This window comes from Panthera tigris, chromosome C1 (genome assembly GCF_018350195.1).
Source record: "Panthera tigris isolate Pti1 chromosome C1, P.tigris_Pti1_mat1.1, whole genome shotgun sequence".
Lineage (NCBI taxonomy): Eukaryota > Metazoa > Chordata > Mammalia > Carnivora > Felidae > Panthera > Panthera tigris.
The window spans coordinates 192,111,086-192,137,357 of record NC_056667.1 but is presented as its reverse complement, the minus strand read 5'-3'; the positions used below and the strand labels follow the sequence as shown (position 1 = coordinate 192,137,357).

The following is a 26,272-nucleotide window of genomic DNA, read 5'->3' as shown; positions in this document are numbered from 1 at the left end:
GTTTCCTTCTTAGAAATAAACAGTGTGGATAAGCAGAGATCACAATGGACTGAAACTAAACAGAACTGGATTCGGGTTCCAGATTTGCCATTAACTTCCTAAGTGACTGGGATTCGGTTTTCTTTCCTCTAAAATGAGGTAACAGAGACCAGAAGTTTATAAGAGCTATAATAGTCTAAGGCTTTCATAGGGATCATCTTCCAGACACATCCACTTTCCTATCATAACCATCTTATCAGTTCCTGCAGGACCTGGGTGTCCCACAAAATCATATTCAAAAGCCTAACTTAGACATTTAGAGTTGCATATGTGTCCCATCTCATTCTCCTCTGCCTCTTGTATCTCTCAGTAGTGCCTAGACCATCTGCTCCTCTTGTCTCAGAGCTGTCTGCTCTGCCTCAGGCTCACAGTTTCCCCAGTGGCCTATGGGCTTTCCCCTGTGCTGTTCTAGCCCCACACTTCATACTTTGACTCATCTACAGTCTACTTAGTTTGAAAATTCTACCTTAAGTCTGTTTCATTCAAGGCAGCATCCATGGTAAGACCACGGATTTCTCTGACCTAACTAAACCTTTCAACTTTCAGAGGCTCCTTGGGATATGCCTGTCCTCCTGAATCCTGACAAGTGACTATCCTTTTCCATCACTGCATAAATGAGCAAGACACTGTGAGTAACTTCATGACATTGGAATTCAGTCTAATCAGATAAAGGGGGACAGCACTAACTACATTTGCAGAACTTCACAAGTCTTGTTTAACATGACCCTGAAAAGGAAATTGCATTTCCTCTTTTAAGATGATTGAATAGGGGCACCTGGGTGGCTGAGTCCATTGAGTGTCCAGCTTCGGCTCAGGTCATGATCTCACAGCTCGTGAGTTTGAGCCCTGCGTGGGGCTCTGTGCTGACAGCTCAAAGCCTGGAGCCTGCTTCAGATTCTGTGTGTGTCTCTCTCTCTGCCCCTCTCCTGCTCACTCTCTCTCTCTCTCTCAAAATAAATAAACATTAAATTAAAAAAATATTTTTAAAATGAATGGATAAATCCCCCTGGAGATATTCTCAAACTCAAGCTAACTTTGATTGTTCCTATTGTGTGTGACTAGGAGCCATAAACTAGGTTAAAACGGGAAAGAAAAAGAAGAAAGAAAAAGAAAAAGAAAGAAAGAAAGAAAGAAAGAAAGAAAGAAAGAAAGAAAGAAAAAGAGAAAGGAGAGGAGAGGAGAGGAGAGGAGAGGAGAGGAGAGGAGAGGAGAGGAGAGGAGAGGAGAGGAGAGGAGAGAGGAAAGAAAGGAGAGGAGAGGAGAAGGGAAGGGAAGGGAGGGGAAGGGAGAGGAAGGGAAGGGAAGGGGGAAGAAAGAAGTGCAACACATTGTGAAATGAGCACAAATATAAAATTTTAGGGACAGTTTGGTTCAAAGCAGAGCAAGAAACAGTTGTCAAAGACTGCAATTTAGTGGGAATCCTGCTAGCTCAGCCATCTGTTTTTTCTCTTTTTCTATGACTAGGCTCTTTTACAATTCTGTAGAGGTAAAAGTTAATTTGCAGCAAACATGATAAGTGAATTTATTTTCTATTGCTATGTAACATATTATCACAAATTTAGCGACATAAACAATATCCATTTATTCACTCTCAGTTTCTATATGCGCCACGTCCAGGCATGATGTACATAGGTCTTCTGCTCAGGGTGTCACAAGGCCAAAATCAAGGTGTCAGCCACCAGGATTGTGTTTTCATCTGGACCTCAGGGCTCTTCTCCAAGTTCATGCATACTGCTAGCAGATCTCAGCTCCTTGAGGTTGTAGGACTGGGAGCTGGCTATTGGCCAGGGATCATTCAGTTCCTACAAGCTGCCCTCAGACTGTCCTCAGGTCCTAGCCATATGCCTTCACAACATGTGGGATTACTTCTTCAAAGCCAGCAGGAGGATCTCTCTCCAGGCTGTCACTCACAGGAGTCACTACCCCATCACTTTTGCCTTGTAATGTAACCTAAGCAAGGGAGAAACTGTCCTATCGCGGGTCTTGCTCAAGAAGGGGTATGGAGGATGATTATAGAGGCATGTACACCAGGGGGAAGGTAATCTTGGCGGGGCGGGGGAGGGGGTGGGGAAGGTGGAGTATGCATCTTAGAAATTGGCCTACCGTAGTAGTGCAAATAATTCCTACCGTAGTAGTGCAAATAATTCCTGTCCACAGAAATGTAAATTGTGCCCAGTGGAATGTCACTAATTTTAGCCCTGTGGATATTAACAAGTTTTACTAATTTGCATCCATTTGTAAATTCATTTCAGCCTTCATGATTCCCTTTTAAGCGTGTGTAATGTCTTACCAGTTCCTTCATTAATGACTTCAATAAAATCTTTGAAGTGTGTTCATTTATATTTGTATAAAAGTTATGATTACATCCTCTTTGAAAATTTATCCTCCAGTGCCAGGGGTAAGTTGAAGCAGGGGCACGTACCAGGCCGATGGATACATGGGTCATTTGTTCGCTTATAAAGATGGATTTTCGCACTCACATCAAATCATTCAGCAATCCTGGGCACTGATTTGTTCGGCGTCCATCTGGTCACTCACGCACACTGTATGTCTTCGCAGCCCGGCTCTCTGAAAAGGCACAGCTGCCTAGTAAGATGATCAGGGACGCACCAACTGAACGTGGACTTCTGGCTTGCTGAAAACACGGTGGCGGCTCTGCCTCCAAGGGCAAAGCCATGAGAGGAATGTAAAGGAATCGAAGGGTCCGTGGGACTCAGTGTCCTATTTAGAAAATAGATACTCAATTCTTGCAACAGCTCTCTCCCCAGGTGAAAAGTGTTGGAAGATCTCTACTTTCCTTGTCAGAGTCAACTTAGCTTTTTGAAAAAAACTACTATTTCCCTTAAGCCTTTTTCGATCCCTCTTGAGCTTGAATTAATCTTCTCCTTTTATCTATACACCTAACACTTTGTAAGTGCATCTCTACTGGTACTGTCCTCACTTTGTTTAATTAAATTAATCTCTCTCTCTCTCTATCTCTTTCTCTCACCACTCACACAGATTTTTTTGCACACAGAAACCATGTCTTCTTATACTTTGAATTCTTGTGTGGCACAAAAAGGGCACTCAGTCAATGAAACTGTTGCCTATGACGCCCCTGTTACATACTATACTGGCTGCCTCCTTTTATTCTGCCAACCATGTAAGAGCTGTTATCATCCCATAGCCTGATGAGGACAGAGGCTCGGAAAAACAAAGTATTCGCCTAAAGTCAGACAATGAGTACAAGATTCAGCCTTAAAATCTGCCCTCTTTACTATCATACTGCATAATAGACATTGGTTGAATTTATTCCAAAAATAATAAACAATAAATACGATCTGTGTCTAACATTGAATGGAAAGTCAAATTAGCCAAAACATTCCAATGTTCTTGTCCATTCAATCTTGCATTTCTCATAGCTCATGTTCTTCCACTTCTGGCAATCTTTTCTTACTTTGCAAGGGGATTGAGTTGTAATTTAAAACAAAAAATGCAGGGGTGCCTGGGTTGCTCAGTCAGTTAAGCATCTGACTTCAACTCAGGTCATGATCTCACAGTTTGTGAGTTTGAGCCCTGCTTCAGGCTCTGCGCTGACAGCTCAGAGCCTGGACCCCGCTTCAGATTCTGTGTCTCCCTCTCTCTCTGCCCCTCCCCTGCTCATGCTCTCTCTTTCTTTCTCTCTCTCTCTCTCTCTCTCTCTCTCTCTCCCTCCCTCTCTCTCGAAATTAAATAAACAATTAAAAAAATTTTTTTAAAAACAAAAAATGCATCAGCCTTGCTGTTAAATCTGATATATTATTTAATTTTCTATACACCAGTCTTGTTTTAAAATAACTGATGTGGTAAATAAAAAGAAAGACAGAGCCTTTCCTCACCACATTTTGAACTTTGGACACTAGTAAGAATACAAAGGGTGTTTCAGTTATTAAAAAAAAAAATGTATGTGGCTGGAAAATACTTTCCCTGACTACCTGACATTAGTCTAGACTCTGTTCAAATTAATCACTTCAAACTTAAAACACTTCTGGGCCCCAGATTATTTAAAAATATGTTCTGAATTCTGAATAGATTATTTTAATCCTTGATGAATTTTTCTCTTCCATTGTTTTGAGAAATACTCCCCCATGCATGAACTCAAAATATTGCCTATTCAAACTATGTTTTAAGATAATTCACCCTTTGTTCTCTCCAGAATTTTTTCTCAAGTCTCTTTGGTAACTTTTAACTGAGAGTTCAAGTTCACATCATTTAGAACTATAAAAATAAGGAGCTTTTATTCAGAACTAGAGAAATAAGCAGCTTTCAAAAACCTTTGTACTTTTCCACTTTATGGAGAAAATTGAAGAGCTATTTACATTTTCCACTGTTCTGTCATCCCCTGGCCTTTGTCTTCATCAGTGGGATGTGACAGGAAACAGGCTATATTAGTATGGCAAAGGTCCTTCACTGTAAACTCTTAGGCACAATTTATATTATAATAATACCGCTTGCAGCACATTAAAAATAATTGGAGCCTGCAGCTACTGGTTTGTTCAGTGTGTGTCTTATCCCAGACTCCAGTCTATACCCGTCATCTTTTCTGCCTGACAGTGAAAGTTGCCTACACAGTAGAGGGAAATAATTCAACAAAGGGCTTCGAGAACAGTTGTGACACTGAACCAAAATACTGACTATGGTTTCTTCCTTTCTGTGTCTCAGACAGCATTTCCTAACAGTCCAAGACAGAAAGAAGTGGTTATTACTTTGGGATTATAAAGATCAATCCACATCCACCTGACCACTGGATGTGTGTACAGTTGGATAGAGGCTGTTATTATTCGGGACTCCCAAAATTGTCATTGGGAAAAGTGGGAATACCCTTAAGATAGCTTGATAATGATCATAAACACTCGATTTGCCCTTTTCTTCATGAAAGACTGAATAATGTGTCTTGCTCAGTGTATTTGAACGTTCTTAAAAATTTATATTTGGTAGGGGCCAGTTTGATGGACAGATTGGAAACAATACAGCAAACCCACCTTCTTGATATTTTCAGTTATGACATATTATTTTAAGAACACAGAGGGGCCCCTGGGTGGCTCAGTCGGTTAGGTATCCCACTTCAGCTCAGGTCATGATCTCACGGCTGGTGGGTTCGAGCCCTGTGTTGGGCTTTGTGCTGACAGCTCAGAGCCTGGAGCCTGCTTCAGATTCTGTCTCCTTCTCTCTCTGCCCTTCCCCCACTTGCTCTCTCTCTCTGTCTCTCAAAAATAAATAAACATTGAAAAAAAAAGAACACAGATAAAATTGTCTGCTAAGATCATCAACAAGAGATTTTCTGGGTAGTCACATTGTTTATGGGAAAATCCCAATCTGCTAAGAACAGATAAAAAAAATTATACTTAATACTTAAAATGTAAGCACATTAGGAAGGTTCTGGATTACTTAGATTTTCCTAAAATATATATATGCATTTCTGATAAATGGCATAACTAAAACAAATGAAAATTCATATTCACAAATTCATCTCTCAGAGACATTTCAGATCAATCAATACCTGTTCTTTACTCTAAATAGTAACCAAAATATTTCCTCTGGTAGATGCCTGTCCTGGAATTACCTGTATTGCTTTTTTGTGTCATGCCCAACTGCATTGGTCTCCCAGATTTTGGTAGCCAGAACTCTAACCGTATTCAGAAACAGAATAAAATTGAGCTGAAAGAGAAGGTAATATTACAAAGAATTATTAACTTAGCCATCAAGATGTTTATAAAAAGTTATACAAATTGAACTTCTTTGTATTCAAAAACCATAAATTACCCATTCCATGTATGTGAAAGAGGGACTCTGAGATAAGATACTGGACAGCTAGTGATTCTTGAGTTGCCCTCATGAAAACAGAGATAAAAAGTTTCAACAGCACTGGAAACTAAAAATGCCAAAGGATGATCTGCCAGAATCCATAGGGAATTTCCAAACCCAAGTTCAGATGAAGTCCTGTGGCAGACTGGCAGAATAAAGGATAATAGTTATACAAATGTAACTACCTGCCCTTTTTGAAATGAGTTCCCAGCTTTTGTATATATCTTAGGGAGAGGAATAATAGAGTTGTTTGGGGGATGCTGTCCTTCTTATGACATATGAAAAGTATTGAGTGAAGTATGTAGGTTTAAAAAAAAAAAGCAAATGATGTGGGGCATGGATGAAATAGATAAAAGGGATTAAGAGCACACTTATCTTGATGAGCAATGAGTAATGTACATAATTGTTAAACTATTAAGTTGTACGCCTAAAACTAACACTGTATGTTATGTACACTTCAATTAAAACAATATTTTAAAAACACTTCTCAGGCACACACAAAACAAGATGCTGTCTAAGAATAGGCCCCCACTGGAGGCAGTTAGATTGAATTTGAAATATTACAGGTGTGAGAACCCCAGAGACAATCAAGTTCTGGTTTTAAAAATGTTGGGGAGGTGTTGGTAGGATAAGCCCTTTTATGTCTGAGGGCCACAAGAATCAGAGAAGAGATCCAAAATGAAGAAAAAGTAAAGATCTCCAGGTCTAGGGTCATAGGGAAGTAGAAGCCTGAGGCCCTGGAGATGCCTGCAGTCCAGAAAGTGTCACTCCTTAGGAATAACGGTAATGTGGGTTGCCAAGAGTGGGCTTGTGTTAGCGGCAGATGAACAGCAGGAAGAGAGGACCGATCAAGTTCTGGATCTTGGAAAATAAAACTTGTCTTGCCGAGTTTTCAACCATTTCTGGAATTCGAAGAATTTGGGTTGTGGGGTGATTCATGTGCCCCTCTCCTGGGTCCAGCTGATCGTCTCCATCAGCCCTCAGCCCCCTGCCACCTTCTTTGCCATCGTACCTACTGACTATGCTCTCACCTCTCACTGATTTCACACTTCTTATAAGAACTAGGGGCTGAGACTTGAGCCCCATACCCTGGAGGAAGGACACAGGTGCACTGTGAGATGGCGGAAGAATAAGGATTTTTCAGGCCAGTAAGAGCTGCCATTTATTGAACACCTGAGTTTAAATGCTCACAGGAATATGGGACAAGCATAGGTCCCTTTATTACGGATGAAGAAACTCCAGCCCAAAGAGATCAATTGATTTGACCTAAGCTACCCAGCTATCAGGGGAATCTGACCCAGGTCTGTGTGAGTCTGTACTGTGAATTCTTAACCACTATCTTATACCTTCTCTTCAGGAGGATAAAAAAAAAATGCAAAACATGAGAGCTGAGGACCTCCATTCATCCTCACCCACCTCAACACCTGGCTCCAGACGTAAAATCATTTTCTTTTTTTTTTTTAATGTTTGTTTATTTTTGAGACAGAGAGAGAGCACGCATGAGCAGGGGAGCGGTAGAGAGAGGGGGACAGAGACTCCCAAGCAGGCTCTGTGCTGACAGCAGCAAGCCTGATGAGGGGCTCCAACTCCAGAATAGTGAGATCATGACCTGAGCCAAAGTCAGATGCTCAACCGACTGAGCCACGCCGGTGCCTAAGACACAAAATCTTTTTCAGTAAGAGGGTGAGAGCTGCTCACAGATGTCACATGAGTGCTACTTTGTGAACAGCCACTCATGTCAGGCCCCATTAATTCTACTCTCCCTATGACTACAGCCCCGGGCGATACAGTGCAGCTGGGAGTCAAACTGGTGAGAAGCGATGCTGTGTAATTACCCTTAAAGGACGAAGTGGTAGGAACTAAAGCTGGCAGAGCTATGGAAGCAATGCCAACTGGGGACTATCACTTGTCATTTCCTCTTCCTGGAAAAGGAAAAATTGTAGATGGCTTCAGGCAGGCCAACCTTAAACTCCATCCATATTAAAAAGCTCACGACCAGGAATTGGCCAGCGGACCACACTAAATAAATACTGAAAACTCCGAAGAATTTGACTACAGAAAATACACACATCCAAAACATCAGTTTAATAACTAAGATGATGCATTTAAGGACAAGGAAGTGGATTATGGAAAGAATTAAGAAAAACTAAGATTGAGTAAAACGTGCTGCCTTAAAAGATCAGCTTACGAAATATGCCGATACTGCAACAATAGTTGGGTGAAATTCCAAATAATTACTCTGAATAATTTAGGAAAGTATAGAATAAAGGGTAATTAGAAACTAAGTTATTGACCACTTAAGTGTATTACGCGAAGTGACTCAGTCTTCACAGGAGATAGGCATATTATTGCCCCATTTTACAGATGAGGAATCTGAGTAACAGTTTACACAAATTATTCCCAGTCACACAGCCAGCACGTGGCAGAGGCCTCCTGAGGCCCTTGCCGCCTGGACGCAATAGCATGCACTCAACCACTGCACCGTACTGTCCATAGAGTTACCGCAGATTGAGATGGAGACAGAAACTTAAAGAGCAGGATGGATTAAGAAAAGATTGTAAAGAATCTAAACTATAATCAAGTTTGGGGAGCCTGGATGGCTCTGTCGGTTAAGCATCTGACTTCGGCTCAGGTCATGATCTTACGGTTCATGAGCTCGAGCCCCACGTCAGCCTCTGTGCTGACGACTCAGAGCCTGGAGCCTGTTTTGGATTCTGTGTGTGTGTGTGCGTGTGTGTGTGTGTGTCTCTCTCTCTCTCTCTCTCTCTCTCTCTCTCTCTCTCTCAGTCCCTCCCCCACTCATCCCTGACTGTGTGTGTGTGTGTGTGTGTGTGTCTCAAAAAATAAACATTAAAAAAATTTTTAAATAAATGAATTAAATAAAATAAGATATAATCAAGTCTTAAAATCAGTATTAGAAACAGCAAACAGCAGATCTAACAAAGCAGGAGAACACATCCAGCAATGTGGAAGACCACTGAAGACGCTTCCCACATGGAAGGTAAAGAACAAAGAGACCCACCCACACGATAAGGGGAGAGGTGCTTGTGTGGACAACAGGGAATTGCAAGTTATCATGCAGATTTATTTCTCTTTCTGCAGAAAAGATAATGATAAATTGAACAAACCAATAAAAATATAAGAGGGAGAAGTCCCTGCGCCAAAGGAAGGTCTGAGCCTGTAGACGGAAAAATGACGTTATACGTGGGGCAAATGGAATGATAAAAGAACGAGACCAAGAAGAAGCGTCCTGGTGACATTCTTCAATTTTATTTTAGAGGATGAAGACACGATTCTAAGAGAAAATTAGAGAGTCCTCGCATCTCTCATGTGAACCTCTTGTAAAATTTTGCTTAAAGGTCTACTTCAGGCAAAGCACAGATAAAACAAAGAAAAAACCAAAACCGAGAAGGTGAATAAAATGACCCCCTCATCAGCATTAAAACCAGTCACATATAGAATCAATTTTATGCAAATGTGGTTTTTAAATAATGCAAATGTACACATTAGATTCTCTCTCAATTAAAAATTTAAAGATGGATTCAAAGTGACGCACAGTTGAATTGAAACAAAGAACTCAAAACTTCAGCCTGGAAACCTCTGGCCCCGCAGGCTATCTCCGAGACTTTGTTCCCAGAGCCCTCTTGGCCGGGATCCTTCTCTCACTCCCTCTGCTCCCCCTCCCTCGCGAGGGTAGCTCATTTTCTGAGGCTTCAGGCTCAATGTCAGCTTTCCTCAGAAGCTGTTCCAACCTCACCCCAGCACTTGTCACGTTTAAATGTTTGCCTCACCCACTCTGCTTAAGCTTCAGGAGGAACTGGTGTCTGTCGCCCCACCGTATCACGGCCATTGCCTCACCCAGCGCCCGCAATGTTCTCGGTGTTTAATCGGGACTTGTTAAATGAGTGAATGAATAGACTGCGTGAGATATGCCCTCTCCAAGCCCTAGTTATATTCTGGGAAATCAGCATATCCCCCTTTCATGTAGAGTGTTCACTTCTACGTGTCTATCATAAAAGACATCCTCAGAGAAAGAAGTCAGAATTTATGTATAGGAAAGCCCACTGTTGTAAAACCTCTATAAACCCATCTCTGGGCCCCTGCAATTTTCAGCTCTGCCTTTGGACACACGCGGGGGGAGGGGTGCTTTCTCCTGGTCCCGATTGTCCCTGCCAGGGGGCGCTGCTCAACTGACGTGCACTTCCGTTCTCCCCTTCACTCTCTCCAGCCCTGAAGGAGACAAACCGAAGTATTTAATGAGCAAATGTGGGAAGAATATGGACTTTGTTTGACCTGGCCCATCCTTCTTTGCCTTGGAAGCTTGCCACGAGCACACTTGCCCCGCAGCATCTCCAGGGTTAGGAGTCTGCCCCTTAGCCTCCTGTGTGAACGTAGGGTCCTCCTGTCTCCGGGGGCGGTGGCCCCCTTGGTCAGGATGGATTACATCCGCCAACTTCACCTTTACCACCTCTTCCAGACCATGCTGCCCTGCGTGCCCTCTTCTTCCTTCTATCGATGTTCTGGAAGGCCCAGCACCAAAACAACGCTCCGTCTCTGCTGTCGACCAGGAAGTATTCCTCTCAGAGTTTGATGTTATACAGAAGAATTTTTTCTTAATCATCCTCAAATCAACAGCGTGTTGCAGGTGAATAAAAAATTGTTATATTGGCAAATGTTTATTATCAGAACAAAAAAATGAATGTTTTCTAATGTTTTCTGATGTTCTCTTAAACATGGTTAATTTAACACTTGTGAACAAAACAAAGCCAACAACAGTGCTATAATTTTAGATTGTGTGATTCCAAAATACAGTGGTTCATCCTAAATTTATACTAAAGTCTGATGATCTCTAAAATTCGATTCTCTCGATATGACTTCTTCAAGTTAGAACCTATAAATGCTTATTCTCTATAAACTCCTATCTTCTCTTAAATTCAGTTTGCTTTATATATAGCTTAGAACTTCTGATCACATTTACTCCCAGATTTTACTCCCAGATACACAAAATTCCAATTAATAGAATCTCTGCTATTCCAGTATCCAAAGCCAGAATTAAGTGAGGGATCCAACCTATATTTAAAATTCTTGGCAAATAATTTCTGATAGCGTATATGGAGCATATCTAATTACATAAAACCCTGCCACATGCAATGCAAGTTTGAAAAACAAATATTTTATCCAAAGTTAATATATAAAAACTGTAAATATTGCCTTAAAAATTGTAAGACCTTTTTCCCATAAATTCAAGAAACAATCTTGACACGTTTTGGAGTGCAAGTGACAAGAACATGGTCAAAACCGTGCTTAGTCTTATTTTGTCACACTATCTGTGACCTTTATCTGCATGGACTCTAGTTACCTTCTCTGGAAATGAAAAGGTTACAGGAAATGCAGAGGTTCTGTAAATTACACAGCACTTTGCTTGGTGCTCTCATTTCACTTCTTGCCTCTTACCAGTTCCCCAGGGCATCTACTTCGCACACCGGTTTTATTTTTTCAACAAATATTTATTGAGTGGCCACTCTGCACCAGGAAACCTGTTAGGCACTAGAAATATAGAAGTTTAGGGAAAATATGGTTCTTGATCACATAATCCTTGTAGCTTAGAGGGCAAGATGGACGCTCAACAATTAGGAGCTTCACACATTGTGATGATCTTCAGAAGGAAAAAAACCTCACCTTGCTCTGTGGGTTATGACAGGTGTGACCTAATTTAGACTGGAGGCATCAAGGAGGCCACAATGAAGAAGTGGCATTTAAAGTGAGGAATGGAAGAAAGCACATCCCCACCTTCCAGGGGTACAGAGCAGAATGTGGGAGAGCCCTGAGGAGGCAGAGGTGGACAAGTTCAAGGATCTGAAAGGAAAACAATGTGGCTGAGGTACTGCATGTAAATGGTGCAGGCACGAGTGACCGGGGACTTCTCTAGACTATCAGGAACGTTAGATTTTATTATAGGTGCAAGGAGTTCATTGGGTAAAGACAGTGGGCCTGAAGTTAGAATCCCCACTTACCAGCCACTTACTCCATCACTTACTAGCTGTGTGACCTCGGGCAGTTTCCTCTTCTAGAAGATTAGATAAATCTATGTAAATAAAGCACTTAAAACAGTGCCCACTGCAAGGTAAGCACTGTGCAGTGTTTGCTGTTATTTGCCATGCTTCCCAGCTTCAGGACGCTGAGGAGCTGAGAGGAGGGAGCCTTGTCACTCAGAACATGAGGACGAGGTTCAGGCACACCTCTTTCCTTACAGACTGGTTCTACAGTGAAATGAGAGGATCTTAAAGGGAACTGTGATAACTGAATTGTAATACTAAAACAAAATGGTCGCTCAAAGAACAGAAAGCTTCTCTTGAATCTTCTCTGATTCATGAGAATAAATGGGTGTTGTGACATTGGAAAAACATTTAAGAATTCTTGCTTTGGAGCTGTCATAATTTTAGTTCGAGAATATGAAAGTGGCTTCCCCCTAAGTTTTCTTCAAAATGCATTGAGTGTACCATCATTTCTAGCTCTCTTTCCCCAATGGGGAATCTTCTAAGAACCTCCATAATCACCTAACTTTACTGTTTTACTTTTCAGGTTAGAAACCTCAGCAAATAAACTTCTCATCCATGTTGACGTTGTAACTAAGATCTGCAAACAAACAAACACAAAAACACAAAGCTTTGGCTAAAAAATCAATGGTTTTGGGGGTGCCTGGGTGGCTCAGTTGGTTAAGTGTCCCACTTTGTCCCAGTCAGTTAAGCGTCCCAGATCAGGTCATGATCTCACAGTTTGTGAGTTGGAGCCCCTGGTCAGGCTCTGTGCTGACAGCCTGGAGCCTGCTTTGGATTCTGCATCTCCCTCTGTCTCTGCCCCTCCCCTGCTTATGCGCTCTCTCTCTCTTTCTCTCTAAAATATAAATAAACATTAAAAAAATTTTAAATCAACGGTTTCAATGGAAGACGTCCTATGATTTACTTTTCTCCACTGTCCTCTGCTTCAGTTATTAATTTTGCGAGAATCTCTTAGACTTTTCACAGGTCTTTTCTTTCCAGCAAATGAAAACTCAAACTTGATGTTCTTAAACTCACCTACATTTTCATATAATGTTTAATTATCTCTTATTTCACAATTCTAGTACAAAGCACTGAAGACACTAAAAGTAAGAAGACCCCTTAAAAAGAGGATGGTAAGTGATGGATGAGTGAACCCCGTAGAGGAGGAACTAGGAGGAAAGAAAATGAAAGGTGGGGAAGCACAGATGAGGATAGAGTATTAGCAGATAAAAGGGAAATCAGAGTGGTAAACACCAGACCCTACTTCATAAAGTTAATTTGTATCTTTAACTTCATTCATGTTCCCCCAGGGATATAGTTTACCACCAAATGGTTTGATGGGGTGGTTTATCCCCAGACTAAGAAAGCAGCCCTTCATTAAAATTAAAATTAAATGATAAGAGTTTATAAATGTAAGTCATTCGTTCATTTACCCACAGTCTGTTTATAGCTTCTCCTATGACATAGAATCTGTTCTACTTTGCTAACATGCTGTTTTCGCAAGAATACAAACCGGCTTCTCTAAAAGTGTTCTACATTTTATTTCCCCCATAAGCACTTACACCAATGGGCTTTTGAAATGAAGAGTCCTTTTCAATCTTTTCTATTTTTCTTTCTGCATTTTTCCTATGAGATAAACAAGCTTTTCTCTGACTCTGGATAAATACTACAAAACCTCAGTCCCATTAATAGCTGTCCCTCTGTATCCAGTGTGGCAACATAATGACAAACTGGGTGATGCATTGTGCTACAGAAAACAAAATGAGAAAAGTAAGAAACTGGAGAACAAAGAAAGACAAAAAAAAAGAAAATCATTAAGAATTAGACTCCTACATTACTTTCAAATGATTTAACAGTTAATATGGGAACATAAGTCATTGTATTAAGATGTTTATAATCTTGAATTAACACAAGAAAACATGAGATGGTATAATTTCTTCATCAAACCACAGAGAAGCGATAAAGCCTTCAAGGGAAGTCAAGAGTAAACATTTTGGTGAGTTTTGTCAGACACAAAGAAGTGTAACTTTGTTTTCTTTCACAACACAGATATAATACACCCGTGAAATATTATAGGCAGATAAGGTCCATGCAATACACATTGCCTACTCCAGTCTTTTTCTAATACATATCAGACAGGATTCTGTGGAATATGTCTCCACATAGCATCCTCTTAACTACTGGAAGACATTATGCCAAGGAAGAGGTTTAGTCAATGCTTTATAATGAAGCATCCAATCAGTTTTCTTTCTCCCAGTAATTCCTCTGTTCTCCCACTATTTGTCCTCTCCTCCTGACCTACTTACTACCAGGTGATCAGAACAGTAAAGTGGAGCTATAATATAACAGATGTAGAGAGAGAAGAGTTTTAGGACCTTCCAATTCCTTGAACATGTAAATGGTCACAGATATCTTGAAGCCCTGGAATTTAACCATGTGCTAGCTGATTAAAGCAAGGTCTGTGCTTTCTGCATGGATCTCAGCATCAGCCACAAGTACTGGTATGATCCTAGCCCAGACCCTCCCAACAGCTATTGCTGTAATGTGCGAGTCTCCTAAACCTTTGTAGAAGAAAGAGACAGATACACTCTTTGTAGAAGAAAGAGACAGACAAACTCTCTCTCAGTTTTAGCAGCAACTTAATTATGCATCCTATTCCTTTCTTTCTACTACACAGGCTTTTTACACTCACCCCGATAGCTGCTAAGATTGGAGCTTGATAAATCCACTTGATGTTTCCAGCACTAAGTTCCCAGCATCTGAGATATGAAAAAGAATTTTCATGAATAAATTGACAAGCAAATAGGCAGTGAGAACCAAGTAGCATTTTAAGTTTTACCAAACATTCCTGTCCCAAGCTTTTTTTTTTTTAATGTTTATTTATTTTTGAGAGGGAGAGACAGAATGCAAGCAGGGGAGGGGCAGAGAGAGAGGGAGACACAGATATGAAGCAGGCTCCAGGCTCTGAGCTATCAGCATAGAGCCTGATGTGGGGCTTGAACTCACCAACTGTGAGATCATGACCTGAGCCAAAGTTGGATGTTTAACCAACTGAGCCACCCAGGCACCCCCCCCCCACCTGGTCCCAAGCTTTTGATTGAAAGATAAGTAGACACACATACATACACACACACACACACACACACACACACACACACACACACACACCCCTCATTAAATACCCAAACTAGTGAAAAAATGTGTAATGGGTCTTGGTTTCCATACGATGAACTGTGGAGCATTATAAATACTGTTTAATTTTATATCAACAAGAGTCAAAACCACAGTTCCAGAGCCACAGAAAATTATTGTCTTATAAATGTGGTGCACCTGATACTTCATTTTCTTATCACTGGAATGAGAAAGTCTTCTCACTTCCAAAAGTTCCAACAATTCTATGTTATAACTCCACATGCTATAGAATACTGACAATAATGTGAATCATTCTTATCCATCGAAATGCAATAAAAAGCTGACAGTAGGTGGCTCAATCAGTTAAGCATGCAACTTCGGCTCACGTTGCCGGCTCTCGCAGTTCGTGAGTCCGAGTCCCAAGTTGGGCTCTGTGCTGACAGCTCAGAGACTGGAGCCTGCTTTGAATTCTGTGTCTCCCTCTCTCTCTGTCTCTCCCCTGCTCATGCTCTTTCTGTCTCAAAAATAAACATTAAAAAAAAACTGACAGTAATGCAAATGATCCTTGTTGACAGATATGCATTAGAGGGGCGCCTGGGTGGCTTGGTCGGTTAAGCGTCCGACTTCGGCTCAGGTCATGATCTCATGGTCCATGAGTTCAAGCCCCGCATCAGGCTCTGTGCTGACAGCTCAGAGCCTGGAGCCTGTTTCAAATTCTGTGTCTCCCTCTCTCTCTGCTCCTCCCCTGTTCATGCTCTGTCTCTCTCTGTCTCAAAAATAAATGAACGTCAAAAAAAAAAAAATTAAAAAAAAAAAAGATATGCATTAGAAAACTAGAAGCAAGTGAAAATATACATAGAAATGAAAACTAGTTGTGTTTGGTGGAATATGATTGATTATTGCCTTATGAAGACTGAATTTTTGCATGTATTTATAAATTTATTTCAGTGTTCATTTTGCTAAATATAAGCATGTGATTCCTATATTTCTTCTTTGAACCAGTTATAACATCTTACTCGTTCCCTCATTAATTAGTGAGTTAAAAGATCTTTGACAATGCTCATTTTACATTAGCATAAAATCCATGATTTTATCTTTGACTGTAAAAAGCTTGTTTTTAGCAGTACTTAATAAAAACACTATATGATTTACCTATTTGTTATGTTTATCTTCTCAACTGCCATCCCAACTAGAATTTAGTTTCTACATGAACAGGGAACGTTTTTCTTATTTTCTGATGTAGTATAAGTGCCTATAATAATATGGAGCATGTAGGTAGTTGACAAATATTTTTTGGATTGAATTGAATTGAAAGTAAGTTGACTCAGTCTCACCCAGGCTGGTTTGCGATTGGGTGAAATTGGAATAAATGGAACAGTGTTGAGAAAAACTAGTTCTGCTTGAAACTTTAATGTAGCACTTTAAACAGTATTTATACATTAAAGATACATGACTAAAAGCTTCTTTCTTGGGTTCTTTCTCCTTAGACAAAACCTAGCATCAATTGTAGGGACAATAAATGAAATTATATAAAAAATATTAGGGATATAAGGATAATTTTTTAATTCTAGATGATAAACTTATCACAAAGTTACTTTTAAATTAATGAATAAGTTAGGGATAATACAAAGCAATTTCAACTATCCCCTTGAAGGTAAAACATTTTCAGTATATATGTAATGACCATATAGTTTTAAATTTTAACATTTTCATACAGGTGATACATTCCCATTTGAAAAATCAAACTATATGAAAAGACAGCCATTGAGACATCTCAGTTCTTCCCATCTTCCTATTTTCCTCTGCCCCTGTCTCTCTCTGTATACATCACATCTTTTATTACTTTATTGTATATGTTTCCAGTGTTTTCTTATGCATATACAAATCCAAATATTATATCTTATTTTCCCCTACCCTACGAGAAGTGCAACGTATACTCTGTTCTGCAACTGGCTCTTTCCTTTTAACAGTACATTTTTTATTTCTTTTCCTATCGGTACCAAGACAGCTCAGTAGCACAGCATTCCATTAGAAAGATGTACCACAGTAGAATCAACTAGACCCCAAGACGAAAGTATAATCCTGACCCTGATACACTGCAATCTGCAGAATCAATGGACTTGAAGTTTGAATAACATGGAAATCAAAGACAGGGAGATTTTGCACTCGCACATTATTAAGCCTTTCCTAGCATTATTTGCATGCATGTATTTTTCACGTTATTCAACCATACAGGAAAGATAAGTGTGACTGAGTTGTGCAGAATGTCTATCATGCTACCCGAAAAACGCTTCCTACTAAATGGAAAGTGGCATATATTGTATGAATATAAATTGAACACCGATTCACTAGCTGCAAGGCTCTTGAATTCTTTAAATTTTCTTTTTGCTTTGACTTTTGGTAATATCTCCACAATCTTCTTTCTTTGCCTCAATAACATTTCATCACGGTGTCTCCTAACACACTTCAGTTCAGTTGTACAATTGCAGCTCTATAAAATACTTCTATTTGGAACTAAGTCAAAACCAGCTACCTCTAGAAACAGGAAAAACTTGACTTTGATAATTTTCAATGTCAAAGTTTCAAATTCACCCTTTGATATGAAAGGCAACTGAGATGTCAGATTTTTTTTTTAAGAAAACACTATTAATCCTTGCTTTTCATTCATTCATTCCTCAATGTCCCAGCTCATGCTGTGTTTGTTAACATGGCTCAGAAACTACCCTCTGTTCAGACTTCACAAATTAAATTTTAACACTCTCAAAAATGCGGAAATGAATGTAACTAAAAATGCAGTTCTGAGTAGTGAGCAAGAGGCACAAGGGTCTGACTAGAAACTAGGAACTAGGACTTCCTGGAGCCAGAACCGGGAATAGGAGAGGCACTGTTCTGCCAGAACAGATCCAGGGAGTTGTGCTGACCGAACACCACATTGTACCCACAACTCACAATGTGACAAGAGCAGGGGAAGTGCAGAAGCCCTGGGAACCATGCAGATTTCCTCGAAATGATAGAAGCTATCTTTCTTGGTCCTTTGCACAACTGGGTCCCACCTTTCCTGTTGGCATCTCATCTCCTTTGAATGAGCAGGGAGAAGGTAATAAGGTAGCTAATGGGGGGGGGGGGGGGTTGCTTTCATTAAGTAAAAAGAAAGAGAAACAAATATAGTCACTTTTTAAGCTCATTTGTCCAATCAAAACTACTCAATTTTCTTACCCTAGCTTAGCCAAATAACTTTTGATAGAATTTTAGAACTGTAAGACTTCCTTTGTGTATTCAGTAGCATTTAGAGGATCTTCCAAAACTGAGTCTGGTCGGCTTACCTCTAATAGGCAAGGCTACAGAGAAAATCAGAGTTCTAGCTTTGGAAGGACAGATTAGAAAAAAGAAGAATCTCAAATATTTGAGACAGGAGCAGAGATCCCATTCATCCTTTGAGGATGCCCCAAGCTGGCTCCAAAGCTGAACTTTGTGGCAGAGCACTCTCTGTAGGTCAGATTACCCTCAAGAAAACCCACAAAAACTTTCTATCCAGAGACAAGCTGAATTTCATGAAAAATCAAGTTAGGCAACTTTGAAATCATGCTATGTATGTGATAATATAGTTTTATTTTATATGCAAAATAAATATAAAATGACCCCTTAACCCAATTATCACGTTCAGATCAGGACACTATAAAATTCAAAATTTTATTCTGAGTAAGGCAGGAATAAATGTTTTGCACAGAGGAGTCATATGATCTAACTTATATTTAATTTTTTGGCATTAGTTCAACTGTTTCAGAGCAATATTCAGCATCAGTTGTACTTTTTGAAATATTGTGTACCTAAAGAATGTTTTGCCTCAAAAACAATAGACGTATAATTTTTTTCTTAAAAAAAAATACATATGACTGTTAATGGTGTATGATTCAGTTTATGATTTTCAAGGAAGAATAAAAGATCGCTAAGAAAACTAATTATCTAATTCAATATAAAATGCATTGTGAATATTTTTGCTTGCTTTCTATGCTCAAGGCTTGGAATATCTGTTGAACGGATGAATGAGTCAAAATTGGTACAGGCTGACCGTAGGTTTTGGAGATGTAACCTGATGTCTCTGGGAGTCATTTTATTCATCTCTCAAATGAGAGGATTGAACAAAAAAAATACCTTAGGATGTATTTTCTCTAAAATTCCAAATCTAAGTTATATGGTTACACATCTCAGGGTAAAATTATTTATCATTATTTAGTACCTCTTTACTGACTCAACCCACCCCGCAAGAAATCAAATAGCAGACACTGTAAGTTTTCTTTGACATTTCCAGTATCATCGTATACATATAGCAATAATGATAATGTTGATAACATTAACCCTCAATTATTAGCAAATTTAATGTTTGCATATAAGTTGGAGTTTACAAAGCCCTTTCATAAACGGGCTCTCATCTGATTTTCAAATCTACCCCCTGCAGACTCACAACCTTACTCATCACCAAGAATATTTTCATTCTACAAATGGGAAGTCTGAGGCTAAGGGAAATGGCCACAATTAACAAACGGATGAGAAAATGCATCTCCTGGTAACTCACAGTTTGCATCGAGTCAGACTTTATCTTGCTCAAGAGACACTTAGCAAATGGAGGAAAGTGGCCAAATAGATCCATAACAACTGATCAGCAAGGATTGAAGAGTTCTCTATTATAAAACAGAGAAATTCACTCCTACCCGTTTGTAATTCATAGGTGTTTTTTTCAAATCTGACAGTTATACATGCACATCAAGAGAAATAAGATAGTATGTAAGAAAGGGAAAATAACAGAATATACATACAAAATGCTACAGGAATTTGTTAAGGAAGATTTTACATGGTGGAATAGTGAGTTCAAACATACTGAAGTTGCAGACTACTTGTAGTTATGGTTTTCCTTTCTGAACACCATGAAATGTAGATTTAATCGTATCATGTGAATGAGAGAAACGTGCTAGTAAATAGCTCTGTATGTTTACATACAACACCGATGCCCCAGCATGAGCTCACACCTTGCAAAAAATGTGAACTATTAAAAAGTCCATCATAGGCGATGAAGTATTTCTGATTTAGAGAATAGAACTACAAGTGGTAGAAGGACAAAATGCAGATATAATGAAGGCATGAAAACCTGTCCAGGGTACAATAGGCATTGTCCCCTCTGCATCCCTCATTACCAGAGGTGTTGAAGCAACTGAAGGGTGAGCAGCTGTCAGTGATAAAGTAAAAGGAATCCCTCTACAACACTCCTCCCCCACAGAAAATAAAAATACCACTAGTCTTAAAAGAAACATCTACTCTGCTCATGGTATTTATTGAGAGCCTCTGGAGCCCAACTGTCTAGACAAATTCCTTCTCTACCACTTGTGGCTGTGCAATGTTGGGTACAACGATTCTGGCCTCAGTCTCACAGGGTTGTTATGAAGTTCAATTAAACTAATAGTTACAGAACCCTTAGAAAGTGCCTGGAATGTGGGTATCATTCAAAAATGCTAGCTACTAGAGTGCCTAGGTGGCTCAGTCAGTTAAGCATCTGACTGCTGATTTCAGCTCATGTCATGATGTCATGATTTGTGAGATTGAGCCCTGCGTTGGGCTCGCCCTAACAACATGGAAACTGCTTAGGATTCTCTCTCTCCCTCTCTCTCTCTGCCCCTCTCCCCACTCCCCTCAAAATAAGTAAATATTTTTTTAAAAAAATGCTAGCTGTCATCTTTATTATTACTTTTCTCCCATTTTTCCTTTCATGCTGGTAATGATCTTTATAAAACGCAAATCTGTTGTCATTGTCACTGAAAGGAAAAAAAAAAGAAAACAACCATCCTAATGTAACCTATAAAGATCTGGAAGATGTGGCCCCCATCTTTTCTCCAGCCTCATTTTTAAGCTCTAACTTTAGCAGAATCAAGGCTCCGCTGGCTCGATAGGATAAGTACCATCAGTTAGGATTAATGAAAACATAAGTCCTGCTTTCTAATGGAATAACATAACAAAAACATTATTTTTGGTCAGACATTACATATAGGTATAAATTAATGAAATAAGGGAATAATACTTGCTAATAAGTATTTCGTACTTACTATTCCAAACTCTATTCCAAAACCATAGGTATTTTACATACATTCCCATTCAATCTTACAACAATGCCGTGAAGAGTAATATTCATTTTACCTGCACTTCATTGATGAGAGAGGCCAGGTAGTACATCTGTTGTCACAGACCAACAAGTAGTAGAACAGGCCTGTGAGTTACCTGCACCTGAACCCTTCCTCATTATGTCCGCATTTAGTGCCTGTCAGCTACCAGGCTGTGCTAAGCGTTTTGTCTGTATTAATGTCCTGTATACATTATTATCTCTGTTTTATATCAAGAAACGGATGTACAAAGAGGTCATGTGTGTTTCCCATGGTCTTGAAGCTAACAGCAGCTAAACCAAGATTTGAACTCAGGTCTGTGTAAGTCTAAAAATAAGGTCTTTTACCATCATTCACCATCACTGCATTGTACTTTAAAATGCTACTTCAGGGGCACCTGCATGGCTCAGTTGATTAAGCATTGGACTTCATTCAGCTCAACTCACGATCTCATAGTTCATGAGTTCAAGTTCCACATAGTTCATGAGTTCATAGTTCATGAGTTCAAGTTCACTGCTGTCAGCACATAGCCTGCTTCAGATCCTCTGTCTTCCTCTCTCTCTGCCCCTCCCTCATGCACTCGCACACGCTCTCTCTCTCTCTCTCAAATAAACATTAAATAATAATAATAATAATAATAATAATTAATAATAATAATAATAATAATAAAATGCTACTTCAAATTAGCCCCAGGCTACTTGGTAATCCTAGTGAATCACTTCCAATGTGCATTTATTTTTTGAAAACATTTAATTATGCTATAAAAGACCAAAAAAACCCAAACGGGTTGGATGAAACCCATAGTTTGCATCAAATAGAGATAAGTTTGTAATAAGTGGAGCCCATGCATGTTAAACATAAGTATAACTGGGCACTATATATTCATGATACACCATATATATGAGACACAAAATACCCCTGATAGACAGGAAGTGCTCAATATCCTTGACATCTTAATTCCACCACTGATTGGTGAAACCCGTGCCCATGTATTTTTTGCCCAAGGAACACAAATAAAACCCAAAGCTGTTTAGCAGGCTAACTGGCCAGCTATAACTATGACCAAGTATACTTTCTTCTCATCAATACGAGAAAGCAATTGTGTGTCATTGGCCCAGGGCACCTTCTGTCTGTGGGTCTCCTTGCTGCAACCACATCTCTGGTCTTCAAAACCACACCATCAAGTGGGGATGGCTGACATGGACAGATTGAGAGAGGAGATATGAATATTGCCTATCCCATGACTCAGGTGGTGCGATCCTTCCACATGCTTGCACCATTATCTTAAGCATGTTAACTTACCTATCTCCTTCCCCTTGAATTCTTACAATATGTTTTAAAATGATATTACAAACCAGAGAGGTCAAGCATCCTAATCTGGTCTGTGAGCCTTTCTGTCCCAAGACCTCTGGGATGGATAGCTTGCTGGTAATGTATCAAAGGCTATAACTTCACCAAGGTAATTTCCTACATGATGTCCATAAAAGGAAATGTGGTCCACAACAGCAGCCAGTGTAAATTCCAGGCAGGAAGACTGAGTCTTAGGAAATTTTAGGCTCTCTCTTTACCTCTTCTTTTTCACTCACCTTGCGTCAGCCAGAGTCGCTCGCGCCACAGCCCAGGCTGCAACAAATGCTGCCGGGAACGCTGTAATCAAAAAGGGATTCAGGGACCATACTTACTTTAAGATTAAAGGAATTTTTAATCTCATACTCAGCACACATAAAAATATACTACTAAAAGTTGAGAGAGGAAAATAGACATGAAAAATATGGGTATATCAACACAAAATTCTTCTTAGTTTTCCTCTTGACCCCCCTGAGAAATGAGCCAGGTACATTGCTGTCATTTGCCCCTGAAAGTGTGAAGATTTGAAGGTTGGCCCAATGTCCCCTTGAGGGATGTAGGATCAAGCCATATGGGGAGGGGACAGAAGTTCCTGGAGTCAGAAGCAGGTAGCAGTTGGAGCTTTGGACTTTGATTCTTGCCAAACTGATAGCTACAAGCCTTCACGGAGGAATGAAGCCACAGACTTCATGAGATGCTACAGGGAGGCTATTATTGTAAAAAATTAGAGCTTTGCCATTCTAAATGTGCAAGCCATTAGAGAAGCTATACTAGGAAGTTTTAATCTGTGTAGCCTCTTCTTTTGAGGGGGGTTCATGTTGGCTCAAGACAAGCATATGCATGCATTAAGACCATAGCGAAGGGTGAACCCTATGTTACTTTGAGGCTTTGAGCGCTGAAATATGTGTCCTTCATAAATGATAAACACCTCGTGAGCTTACAATGTCAAATCTATTACACTGACTTTCCACAAGTGTATAAAGTGTGCCCACAGTAAAGGCTGACTGTTCAGTCCATGTTATAGTTGATTAGACTCTGACATCACAAAAAAAAATCGCAAACCATAACTTTTATGGAACATGACAAAACAGGACCAAAGGGTTGGATGGACAGCTTCTCATTCTGTGGAATTTATGAAAGTGGTTTGAAGAAAGGAAAGACAGAGCATAATGAAAACATTGCAGAAGTTAGGAAGCACTTTACAAGGGGAGAAAAAAAGTTTTAATCTAACTTAGGACATTTTTATTAAACACAATATTAATTTCTTTACTTTTAAAAACACATTTGTAATTTTTTGAATTTTCCTTTTTAGCAAAAAAGTGAAAAAGAATAGGTTCAGATGAAGAAAAATGCCATTAAAAGTGAAAATAAGATGGTGCCCTGTAATAGAGAAAGTTTTGGCCTCCTTGGTGATCATCTCATTGAATTTAACCTCAGCACCGCAGCCTGTGTGGTTATTTAATTTTATAACTCCGTATTCCAATTTTATTTATTGCTTGCACACAACATCTAAATTTCAAATTCTATGTTCCAGAAAATTGTTTTTATCAAAATAGATCTACCCAGGGGGCCACCTGGGTGGCTCAGTCGGTTAAGCTTCCAACTTCAGCTCAGCTCATGATCTCACGGTTGGCAAGTTCGAGTTCTGTGTCAGGCTCTGTGCTGACAGTTCAGAGCCTGGAGCCTGCTTGGGATTCTATGTCTCCGTCTCTCTCTCTCTGTCCCTCCCCTGCTCACGCTCTGTCTCTCTATCTCTTTCTCAAAAATAAATAAACAAAAAAAATAGATCTACCCAATTCTGATTATTTCTTAGGTTCAGTTCACATATTTTATCTATCTCTCCATCCATCTATCTACTCATCTACCTATCCATCCATCCATCCATCCATCCATCCATCCATCCATCCAACCATCCTTCCAACCATCCACCCAGTAAGCATTTATTAAGTGCCCATGTATGTGTCAAGGATTATTCTACTTTCAGAAAATAAAACAATAAACAGATCAACAATATTCCCATTTTTCTGAAGCATATTCTGTAGGGAGATGCAAAATCAATAACATAACTTCAGTTATCAGTCAGCACCCTGAGGAGGAAACAAGAATGATGCTGTGTAATGAAGACAGCCTGGCCCCTTCTGCTAGGGTGGTTCAAAGAGCCCTGACATAGCTCTCTTTACTGTTCTGCTGCCTTGGCTATTTTAAAAAAGTGTCTGCCTTTGATCAGAATTTTCACATTTTCTCATTTACAGGTCTTTATCTTTTGCTTCCTTTACAATCTCCCAATCAAGCAATTTCCTGAATAAAGTTCTATACACATCGATCAAGGGCGATTGAGCTGGAAATCTGCTTTAGATGATCATTATAACAAATATCTTCTGTCAGACACTATGTCTTCATGAAATTACTTTTCTCATCCTCTTGGAAGACTCTCACTCACAAAGCTAGCACAGAGGCAACCATGGAGGAAAAAAGAATTGAAACCATTTTTGGGATTTAAGGATTTTTGATTACCAATCTTGGTATCACATCATTACATAATTGGGAACACATAAGTATAGAGGAAAATGCTTGAAATTTAGATGTTATTTTGAGTCTGAATGCCAATTTAAGTAAATTTACTGTAAATTCAAATGTTACTCAATATATACATTTACCTTGAGAGCTGAGTAATCTTCATAAAATGTCAGTATAAATAAGTGACTCTGAGAGGGAAGCAATCTCTGGTCTAAAAATAAGTAAACACAGGGGTGGAGGGTGCCTGGGTGGTTCAGTAGGTTGAGTATCTGACTCTTGATTTCAGCTCAGGTTCTTGAGTTCAAGTTCAAGGTTCCTGAGTTCAGCTTACAGTTCTTGAGTTCAAGCCCTGCATTGGGCTCTATGCTAACAGTGCAGAGCCTGCTTATGATTCTCTCTCCCTCCCTTTCTCTCTGCCCCTGCCCCGCTCATGCTCTCTGTCTCAAAATAAATAAATAAACATAAAAAAATTTAAAAAAAAAAATAGACATGGGTTCTCATGTGGCTCCATTACTATTCCCCTTTAAAATGAAGTTTTGGGGGTGCCTGGGTAGCTCAGTCAGTTGGGCAACAGACTACACTCAGGTCATGATCTCACAGATCATGAGTTCGAGCCCTGCATCAGGCTCTGTGCTGACAGATCAGAGCCTGGGGCCTGCTTTGGATTCTGTGTCTCCCTCTCTCTCTGTCTCTCCCCCACTCACATTCTGTCTCTGTCCCTTAAAAACAAATAAACATTAAAAAAAATTTAATAATAAGAAAAATAAAAAATTAAAAAACTAAAATGAAGTTTGGGACTAATTAACAGTAGTCAAAAATGCTTAGGCAATTAAAACCTTTCTTCAAATAAAAACTTGGGCAGCAGTCCACACATAAAACAGGGAGGCTTTGAAGCCAAAGGCAGTAAATAGGATCTTCTCGTCTTGGTCTACAGAGTTTCATCTCGTTTTGGATACTTCACAGGCTTCATAAAGCCCTGCCTCATCCTTATTCTCCTCCTGTGGTGCCAGTACTATTTTACAATAGTAAAATAGGTTGATCATGAAGTGTAAAGTTAGTTCTGAAAATTAGAGACCCATCGTGACATGGGATTCCTGGATTAGCTACAGACACACAATATCTTAATTACCAGAAATCTTGATTCCCCAGGGAATCTAGTCAACATATTGACTGCTCAGACATGAAGTTCCAGGCTATACCTCCAGTTCCCACTCTACCCACCACAGA

General features: G+C 39.6%; 1 protein-coding gene across 1 annotated transcript in view; it reads right to left on the bottom strand.

Moving 5' to 3' along the window:
• The window catches only part of PTH2R (parathyroid hormone 2 receptor), a 50,906-nt gene that overhangs the window by 5,443 nt on the left and 19,191 nt on the right, over positions 1–26,272 (bottom strand). Inside the window, exons 5-6 of the mRNA XM_042997538.1 lie at positions 22,768–22,828; positions 14,596–14,662 (exon numbers count right to left, since the gene is read on the bottom strand). Coding sequence (XP_042853472.1) covers positions 14,596–14,662; positions 22,768–22,828 — 128 coding nt within the window. The remainder of the gene's footprint in view (positions 1–14,595; positions 14,663–22,767; positions 22,829–26,272) is intronic.